The sequence below is a fragment of the Drosophila nasuta genome, chromosome 3 (genome assembly GCF_023558535.2).
Source record: "Drosophila nasuta strain 15112-1781.00 chromosome 3, ASM2355853v1, whole genome shotgun sequence".
NCBI lineage: Eukaryota > Metazoa > Arthropoda > Insecta > Diptera > Drosophilidae > Drosophila > Drosophila nasuta.
The window spans coordinates 986,226-996,341 of NC_083457.1; the positions used below are offsets into that span (position 1 = coordinate 986,226).

The 10,116-nt window shown below is 42.9% G+C and overlaps 3 protein-coding genes across 3 annotated transcripts; 1 reads left to right on the plus strand and 2 right to left on the minus strand.

The window, feature by feature from the left end:
* Positions 1-109: 109 nt before the first annotated feature.
* Positions 110-7,111, plus strand: LOC132794331 (uncharacterized). Its single transcript, XM_060804718.1, has 8 exons — positions 110-904; positions 968-1,292; positions 1,347-2,439; positions 2,501-2,972; positions 3,795-4,836; positions 4,894-5,027; positions 5,088-5,416; positions 5,478-7,111. Exons 1-8 carry the CDS (start codon positions 287-289, stop codon positions 6,862-6,864), a joined length of 5,400 nt encoding a protein of 1,799 aa, XP_060660701.1. The 5' UTR covers positions 110-286; the 3' UTR covers positions 6,865-7,111.
* On the minus strand, positions 2,978-3,555 carry LOC132794334 (ubiquitin-fold modifier 1). The gene is made up of 2 exons (XM_060804722.1): positions 3,538-3,555; positions 2,978-3,439 (listed from the first exon to the last, which is right to left on the minus strand). Exon 2 carries the CDS (start codon positions 3,299-3,301, stop codon positions 3,047-3,049), a length of 255 nt encoding a protein of 84 aa, XP_060660705.1. The 5' UTR covers positions 3,302-3,439; positions 3,538-3,555; the 3' UTR covers positions 2,978-3,046.
* A 311-nt stretch (positions 7,112-7,422) lies between the features above and the next one.
* On the minus strand, positions 7,423-9,011 carry LOC132792989 (uncharacterized; the record flags this gene model as incomplete). The annotated part of the gene is made up of 4 exons (XM_060802545.1): positions 7,423-8,058; positions 8,114-8,291; positions 8,354-8,926; positions 8,983-9,011. Coding segments are annotated over 4 exons (1,410 nt in total), but the record flags the coding sequence as incomplete, so codon positions are not given.
* Between the last annotated feature and the right edge of the window lie 1,105 nt (positions 9,012-10,116).

The following is a 10,116-nucleotide window of genomic DNA, read 5'->3' on the forward strand; positions in this document are numbered from 1 at the left end:
ACGAAGATTTCACAAAAATTATATTAGCAAATCATTTGCTCCAAAAAATAAGGAAAATATTTATAATAACCACATAAATGTTATATCAATTATAAATTTTACATTCGATTTTGGTTAATACTTATCGATTTGTGTATTCGATATCAATGAAGTTTTTAAGCGCCCTGGCACGATATCCACCAATTTATGTGGCGGCATTTTATGGACACACTGGTCGTATTTTTGTTTTGATCGAGCGAGTACTTTGTGAATTTGTTACAATTCTTATTTCAATGAGCACAGTATCATGCCAAATAATTCAAAAAAATCAGACTTGTCTGAACTGAAGACTCCTACAAGACCAGCAGCAGCAAACAGCACCAACAGCAGTGTGAACTCCACGCCAACAAACAGCAGCCGGCGACCATCGCGAAAGCGGCGTCGACTGGAAAAGGATAACAATGGACAGCAGCGACGACCGAGCTTTGAGCTGGATGAGTGCAACATTGAGGATGTGAAGGAGATTGATCGACGGCTGCGCAAGGTGGCTCGCGTGAATGCCATCACCAGTGAGGATATGCACAAAGTGGTCCGCAGTGTGGTACGCAATGAGCACGTGTTGGCGCTGGTTACGCTCAAGGCTGAGGACGAATTGGCACGCGAAAAGCGTGAGGCGGAAGCCCAAGAGAAGCTGCAACAACAGCAGCAACAGCAGCCGCAACGTGGTGCCATTATTATCACCGAGACCCCATCGGTGGCCAAATTAACGCGAGCCAAGGCAAGAGAATTGAATCGCACGCCAGGCATAACGCTGCCTCCTCTGAAGGATACTTCGGTGGATAATGATATTGAAGCGTTAATACGTGAGGACTTGCACTCAGACGAGGAGGACGAGGAGTATACATTCAAGGAAGATGATTTTCATGTGAGCAAACTTTTGTTTAGGTTTTTTGATTCATTAATAATGCTATTTATATGAATCACGTAGTCGGATGAGGATCCAAATACAACTGCTTCGGATTTCGATTCGAATCCTTGCACACCACAAACACCGATGACTGCCAATGAGGACTCGCCAGTAAAATTCAGCTCCGATGGCTGTTTTAAGCTTCCATTGGATAAAAATACCGAGGATCCGCGAATTGCAACGCGAACTCGTTCTAAGCTATGTCTTCAGCAGACAACTATTGAGGATTTGCAGTCGGAGTTTGTGCCCCCAGATGTCGAGGAACCTAACGATGTGCACGAGAACGATATGACAGCCAACGATGCGGACTGGATGCAGTTTCTCAACGACTTCTCCAAACCATTGAGTAAGTTGTCGACGCACCTTGCTGTATGTTGTATTGATTGTCCTTTCTCTTTAGGCAACAGCTTCCTGGGCGACGATGACGATCCCATTAATGATCCCGAGTATGTGGCCGCCGAGATGGTGCCCGTAGATGCCGAGGAACTGCGTGATGTGAATATATCAAAGAAGGAACTAACTGACTTGGTCTCGGAACTGTTTGCCGGCCTCTTGCAGGAAGGCGTTTCACTCGATTCCATAGAATTGGAGACGCCTCAAAAGTTTCTCACCAATCAAGTGGACTCACAGCCATCTGTAGTCCTGCCAAGTGATCCCGTGGAGCAGGTGACACGTCTGATCAACTTTGACAGTCCACCCCGACTTGCGCCAGTCAGCCATTCAATAACACCATGTCCAACTCCGGCTGCAGCACCAAATGCAGCTGAGCTGTCGGTGGTATCGCACACGGAACTCGCCACTTTCCAGCCGGACGTGATGTCCACGCCCAGCACATTATCCCATGTGGTAGCAGACACTTCTTTGAATAGCTCTCACTTGGATGCAACCGGCACTCTTAAATTATTAAGCGTACCAACGCATGATTTGGATCAGCCATCCGAGTTCATTGCAGTGCCACTGCCAGGACAACCCAACTGCTTTCAGCTGGCCAAAGTGTTGGATCCCGCACCACCTCAAGCGGAGCTCCCATCAGAGACCGTATTGGAGGAGTCCACATCAGAAGAGCCATATGACCTCAATTTCTCATGCAAATATCTATCGGTTCGCAAGCATATTCACTCCGAGTACGAAGAGCAATTTGAGAGTCTGCGCCACTTGAATCCAATACCCTCATATCCGGCCACAAATGCCATGGGCTTCACTCAGGATATGCACGATATGCTGCAGCAACAATTGCGCCTGCACACACAGCTGCTGACGCAGTCGTTCGTGCAAACTTACTCCCATCCCACTCTGTATTCCATGGCCCATAAGCCCAGAGAGATGTTGCAGGAGTTACTGCAGAGATCGAGCAAAGATGCCAGTTTCAATTGCTGGAATTTGAGTAGAGCAATTGAGCTGGTTAAAAAATGGGAGCATGAGCTAAGCAGCGACGAGTTTGAGGAGCAGAATAAAGCCATGATGCAATTCATTAACCGGGAGGCGCAATTGACGTAAGTTCTCACAAAACTCTCACGCTAAGCTGATTAACTAACTCACTACTTTTATTGTTAGCGAATCGAATCATCGGCAGGTGCCACGCCTGCCGCCCCGCATCATGGACCTCATGCTGGACAGTCCAGTGTTTATGTATCCACAGTATCTGCCTCGCATGGCTTTCCAGCCAAAAAATGTCCAATTCACCGCCTATGCGCCGTCGGAGTATCAGCTTATTGCTATGGGACTGGAGAAGCATTTGAATGTGATAAAGAGCGCCAAGAAGCCACTGCGTAAGCACGCAGATCCAGTGCGTGTGGCATGCAAGCGCATGGCTAAGGATTTGATACATGGCAAAGAATATAGACGAATCTTCTTTAAAGTCAACGAACTATGCGAAGGAACGCATTATAATCCTATTAAGTATTACTTTGAGCATCAGCGTGCGCCGCCCGTCAATCGCATGATTTTGGGATTCAAAGACGGCGTAGTGCTCACCCCTCGGGAACAGTATCATCTGTTGGCTAACGCCTGGAAATATTATATCGGGGTAAGTTTTCTTTTTTCTGTTTAAGGGATTACAAATCTCGATTTATTTTAACGGATAAAGGGGAGTAAATTAGTTTAGTGACCGACGCGATCTCGAGGAATCAGACGCAGCTCGGAGCCGTGCTTGAGGAACACATTGCCAGCTGTCTGCTGTGGACTGATTCCAATGCCGTCGTCTGTGATGATAGCACTCGTCTCCGCGGGCACCTTGAACTCCTCGGAGGCGAATTTGAGCACGGCGGTGAAGGGCGTCGCCTCTGGTACGCTGAGCACTTTAAACGGCAGTTTAGGATCCGATGTTAGCGTTATTTTAAATGTCACTTTGCTCATTATGTTGCGTTATTGTTGTGTTTTTGGTCGGAATGCAAATACTTTGTGACGTGGTCAGTTTCACTTTGAACTGCAAGCTGTTGGCACTATATACACCGCTTCAGAGGTTGTTGGGAAGGAGTGTACTTGCTGCAACACCTGTTTGAATATTGGGTTTATTTATTATCGTCCATTAAGTGAAAGTATTTGCAAAAATTGATGAAAACAAAAAATAAATGCACTCTGCTCTTACTCACAGTGATGGGCAAATGAGCGATATCTGCGTAATCGATAAGATTTCAAATGAGACTATTTAAACGCGTTATCGATATACGAGTAATCGATTATATTTGAAATAAGAATATTTTTGACCAGCTATCGATATATCGATAAAGTAACAACAAAACAATTACACTGTTTACAAATCGCGGACTGTAGCAAAAACAACAAGAAAAAACAATTGTATATGCTATTTTGGCAATTAAATTACGTTGTATTTGCGTAATCATTGCAGCAAAAGTGGGACAACACAAAACGACCGCGCCGCTACAGCAAACCCACGATTCAAGCTTCGCCAGCAGCAAGTGCATCATTCTTAGAATTTGTGCGCGAAGCAGTTGGCGAGGATTTGGTGCTACCCGATAGTTTGGGCGAGGCTGTGGTGCCTCATGGCAGCGCTACAAGTCATTTGTCGCAGAGCTCAGTTACCACATCATCAGCACCAAAGATATGCAAAAACAAGCCCAAAAAGAAATCCTGCGCTCCGGCCAGAAATCAAGCCAACGCGTCATCACTTACCATCAATGTTAACTACGTTTTTGGCGGTGGACTAACTCCGCAGTCACAATGCGCTGGTGTATCCGTGCCACTGTTGCCTGGCCCTTTTGCTGATAACGTTGTCAATATAAATCGAACACTTCACACCAATGAAGAATCTACTGCCTTGGATCTTCCGCCTCCTATTCCACCATTGCCCGACGATGCGCTGCCGGCAGTTAACTTTAACTTCGATCATGTATCCCAGACGGTGCAAATCATAGAATTGGATAGATCTGCAGAGCGGACAGATAATATAAATCTTAAGGATCACACACCATCTGTCAAGAGCAAAAGGGCGCGTTGTTGCATTTTAAGAAGGGGCATCGTTACCTGCTATAAACGACGCAAAGGATTAAAAGGACGAAGTCGCTATCATTTATTGCGCCAACGTTTGCGCCACAAGCTCAGGCAACGTTGCGCGTTCCTAATTACCTTGTATACCAGCTACCTGCAAGAACAGCGCAATCTATATGACCACGCCGAGGCTGTGCAGATTTGTCACAGACGCTTCTTGGCACTCGAACTGTACACACAACTTTTGGTCGATTTGAAGATGTTTACTCAAGGCAAGCAGCAAGAGGAAGCTGTGGCAGCAACGGCAAGCTCGCCGCAGCAACAGCAAAAGCGACAACGATGCGAAGAAGCTGCTCGCAATCGCAGAATCAATCGGCAGGAGGAAATGCTGCGCCATATGATGCGCCCAGATAGTGCTGAGGAGCGCAATCGCAAAGATGCCAGTAAGTCAAGAGAATACAGTTCAATGCATCACATTAATTTCGTGGTCTTCTATTTAGCATTTGCCTTTAACTTTTACGACAAAGTGGAGGAGGCTTTGTTTTCATCAAATCGCTGGGAAGATTGCCAAAAGTTCAATCAGTTGTTGCAAACGTTCGATCCCAAGAAGGACAAAGTATCGGATTTATACTTGGTAAGTACGACATGTCTGTTCTCTAATCAATTGATTTAATAATATTCTTAAAATCCTCAGAAAATAGAAAAACTATTGCTGCCTGAGCATCCGGAGTTGGCTGAAGTGTTCCTCAACTTTCTGCTACCTGAGGAAGCCGCCGAGCTAGGCAAATTTTTTGAATACTTCATGATCACCAACTCCAGCAATTTTATAAACAAACTCAACATATATTTCTGCAAGCAACCGGCACAAATACGCAAAATTTATGCATGCCTTAGCGAGTTGGCCGAGTTGCCAAGTGTGAGCATTAAAAAGGTTGAGTCCAAAATCTTGCCACTGCTTAAAGGTAATCAGTTCCTATGCGATTGGTTTTTGCAGCAATTTCCACAGGCAAAACCACCCAAAAGGTAAGTTGTAAGACTTTCTTTTTAACTGTTTAAGTAATATTAATTCTTTCTTATTTATTAGAATGATGCCACCTGTGGAGACAATCAATATGCATGAGGTGCTGAACAACAACAGCGGCGAGTTTGTGGAGACTGTCAATGAATTGTTGGAAGATGTGCCTGCTCAGGGCAAGCCACCTGGTTGCCAACTGCGATATCTTAATGGTCGCATATTCTATGGCTCCAAAATTATGCTCCCCGCAAAATTATCCTTTCGAGCTGCCAGCATCTACAATGAACAACATAATGATGCGCTGATTGGAGAGAATTTCACTTGTGCTCATGGTGTGCGAGCCCAGGGAGAGAAACTGATTAGTGCTGCAGCTGCTGTGGATAGTGATGATGCCGCTGAACGCAGCGAAGAGGATGATGTGAGTCGTGCCTTAGTCATTGACACTACAACGGGGGACGAGGAAAACAGCTGCTCCTCCCTCGATATGTGCGATGATGTGGCATTAAGAGCACATGCAATGCGACTGAATGCCAGCTATTATAGCAACAACTTCAACAGTGCAACCACCAGCACACCAAATTTTAGTAGTGGGCATCATGCTCAGCATCATCCAAATGCTAAGAAGACGGCCATTAACTTTGGCGAAATGTCGCCACGTCGTCAAAATTCGTCGAACGTTTCGCCTTTGTCGGGTGTGACTCCATTTGGAGCAACGGCATCAACAAGCAACGCATCGCCGCCGTCGGATAAAAGGAAATCACCAAGCAAGAAAGTTCGCTCGCCTTTGGCTCAGACGCAATCGCGTCCACGTTATAACAACCAACCCATGGTGGTAATCCACGAGCCTCAAATGCGTTCATCGGCGCCCGTCTCGCCAGCTATCGAATGTGCCAAACGCTTGCGTACTCTGATCGATCAGGAAAGTGTTATTCCAGATGAGGTAGACAGCAAAGTTGGCATTCGTATCATTGCACAGGCGAAACAAAGCCCAGAGCCGCCAGTAACTAAAGTAGAAGGGGGAAACGATAAAGAGCAAACTGTACCAGTAATTAAAATGGATGTGGAGAATTCTGGTGATGAACTGGAGTCATTAAGTGCCTGCAGTACTCCACAACATGTGATTACCACACAGTTTGACAGCGATGAAGACTGCAAACTGGATGTTGTGGCTACGCTAGCAAACTGTACAAATAAGGAGGATGATGAGACCTCGCCAGCTGAGTCAACTGCTGAAAAAGCAAATACAGCTGCATCGCCAACTGCAATAGCAAGCACTTCGAATGCCTGGAAGCGTGAAGAGGATAAAATCATATTGATTGAAATGAAGATGGGCGCAAGAGATCGCCAGCATCTCATTCAGAGGATGGTCGCCAAGCTTCCACATCGGAATGAAACCGAACTGCGAGCTCGTCACCAATTTTTGATGGATTTTCTGTCAAAGCTTCAGGGCAAATAAATAAAGAATGTTACATAGAGAATAACAAATTAATTTATGTGGAGATAAGTGTACATAATTTTTGAATTGCTATGAAATTAAGTAAAGCTCCGTAACTGTTAACATTCTGTTATGTAATATTAATTTTTATGTCTGTAATACATAAATATAAATTTAAGCTATCTAAGAACGTAATTATGGAAATGAATGAATTACAATGTACATAATAAATAAGTGAACTATCAATATCCCAAATACTGCATACTATTTGTTCAGCTGCTGTAGGGTCTCATGCTCTTTGTGGTTTCTTTATCAGTTCTACTTTGACACTGCTGCAATGCGAAGCTGTTTGTACCTTCTTGTTCTCTGTCTGCTCATGTCGCAAGCAACGAGTAACAGTATATCGAATAGTGCGTTTCGCATTACCATTCATAAAGTGCTCCCGGATGATCCGTTTTATAGAATCTTCAATGGTAATGCAACAGCGGCGCGAAGCTTCACCAATACACTGTGGCGACGTCTCTTGGCGCATCACGATAACATCGTCATATGACTGCAACTAATTTGTTTATTATTCGAATAAATCTATGTAATTACAATGAAATTGTTGGGAGAATGCATACATTCGGAGGGCAGCATGAGAGCACTGGACTTGGTAAGGAAGACTTCTGGTTGTGGTTCCTGCACATCTTCTTGGCAGTCGAATTCATCGACAAAGGCAAACGTCCCCGTTGCTGTCCTGCAATGGGCGTCATTTTCACAGCCCGAATCGCTGCTCCAGCTTTCACAGCCGCAGTTGGGTGCCTCATCCGCAGGCAACTGAAGTGGCGCTGCACAACTGACCACGCGTTCCTCTGCAGTTGCCTCATCCCGCTGTCGTGCCCAATTCCAACAACGACGGCAGCCACGCGACAGCGCTGGCAAACAGCACAAATTGAAGCAAATGTCGGAAGTGTTGCGCATGCATAAAAAGAACTCTGGCATGAAGCTAGGATTGATGACACCGTAGACCACAATGTTGAGGCTGAGCTGGAGTGCGTTTAGTGTAATGAATATAACTTCCAGTTGCTCCATCAGCTCCACATTCACTTTGTTGGCATCGCCGCCAAAGAGCAGATTCAATGAACTTTTCCTCGATGTCATGTGAGCAGGCAACTCACCCACCATATATAAAGTGATGACTATAACGATGCTGATTGTTAGCTTCATTTGATGCTACAGAAGTAAAAGATGTTGTTTAATTCATTTATTAATAGTAGTCGAGGCTTACCTGATAGCGTTTTTGCGTGGTGCGATCGTTGTCATTGTTGCCGCTTTGATGGAACAATTTGCTTTGCTTGGTCCAGCGATGAAAGACAATAATGGTGACAATGTTGCCCATCAACAGAAACACAGCCGGTATGAGGGCCAACAGGGCAAAGGAGAACCAATTGTGCCACTCGTATATTCTACGAATGAAATGAAAGTAATCAAGATGACTTTGCTTTGAACTTGAAAGTCTGTCACCCACTTGGAGTAGTACAAATTGGTGACATAGCAGGTGGCCGTATCCAGATCGACGACGAATACGAAAAAGTAAGGCATGTTAACAATAATTGAGACGAGTAAGCCACCACAGATCATGTAGCGAGCAACCTTTCGACGACAGAATCTTGGGGCACCATTGTTGCGCTTGAAGCGCGACAAATAGACTAAACGATCCAGGCTGAGGCCTGCCAAGATCAGATTGGCAGCTCCAGTGCTAATTCCAAAGAGTGGCGTTTGCCACTGATAATCATAAGCTATCCATGCGGCATCGTTATAGAAATAGCTTCTTGAGAGCGCTGTCAGTGTGATGAGCATACAGGAGATGCAATCCAAGCACGAAAGTGCTGCCATATATGAAAATGCCGATGGCGACATCTTTGGTCGCATGAAGACCACGCAGTTAATGAAATTGGTGCACAGCCCAAAGGATGACAGAGTGGGAACGGCCAATCCATAGATTAGCAATATGGTTACGGTCGGTGGAGTTCTCTGGAACATGCACTCATGATTTGTTGGGTCCAAATTGCGAAAGTCGCTGTTGCCACTGCTCGTGGGGCTGGTAAAGTTCAGGACAACTAACATGACTGATAGTCTGAGTGATTGCTGACTTACTGGATGGGCTGTGGGACATGTTTATCTAATTGTTTGCAAATTCATACGATAAGATTATCTAATGCTAACGTGCGCATAAATGTTAATTTGTATGCAATCAATGATAAAGAGCCAAACAGTTCGAGTACCTAGACGCCCCTGACTAACTTACTTTTACAATGAATAAACACTTTTCTCTAAATATTGTGACTACTGCATCCCCTACTAAGTTGTATTCTAAAAGTGAATTTTAATAATTTGATTTAATTACTTATTAGCAAAGCCATTAACTATTTAATAGTAAATAAATAAAAATGAAAAATAAATTTATATTTTGTAAAAGGCTTGAATGTACTCCTAAAATAGCATGAATTTAATATATTAATTTTAATAACAAAAAATATAAATATAATGTTTAAAAATTAACATTTTAAATTTAGGAGTTAATTTACTTTTATGATGAGAAAAAAATTTAATGTTTGTTTTCAGATTTTGTAGGGGGATAAGAATTCGGATACATTATGCTAACTTTCGATAGATTTGCGTTAAATTTATTTATTTTATATGTAATATATGAGTACATACCATTCCCAAATAAATAGTAGTATTTGTGCAGATAATTCATTTTAGTTTAGTGTTCAGTGTTTTGTTGCTGAGTCAGTGGAAAATCGATGACAACATAGCAAAAATATTTTCGACGAATACAAAATATACAATATTTATTTTTAGAATTGAGTGGATTTCAGTTCTATAGACAGGGTCCAGTTCCTCACCTTTTATAGTACTTGAGCCCTGCTACTCTATTTCCTATTTAAAAGGTATTGTTTTGGTTTTTTGAAGAAATTTATTGAGTTGAATTTATGTTTTTAATATGCTTACGGCAAACATCGAGATTTGTATTTGATTTTGATATACATATATTATATTAATATTTGTAGTTGAATTTGTACTAAATTAATGCTTGTTTTTATAGTAATATTCGATAAAAAAAACACATACTTGAGTTGTTCAAAAATATTACCAAAAAAAAACAATCAATTAAATATGTTGTAAAATGCTTATCATAAATAACAAATTAATATGCAATAATGACTAATAAGAAATATATTCAAGTATATATAAACGTATATACTTATACATATTTGGTTTTTATAT

Coding starts and splice junctions, on each gene's coding strand:
- LOC132794334 (XM_060804722.1), bottom strand. CDS start 3,301: ATGAGCAAAGTGACATTTAAAATAACGCTAACATCGGATCCTAAACTG.
- LOC132794331 (XM_060804718.1), top strand. CDS start 287: ATGCCAAATAATTCAAAAAAATCAGACTTGTCTGAACTGAAGACTCCT. Junction 905..967: donor TCAAGGAAGATGATTTTCAT/GTGAGCAAACTT, acceptor TGAATCACGTAG/TCGGATGAGGATCCAAATAC. Junction 1,293..1,346: donor CGACTTCTCCAAACCATTGA/GTAAGTTGTCGA, acceptor CTTTCTCTTTAG/GCAACAGCTTCCTGGGCGAC.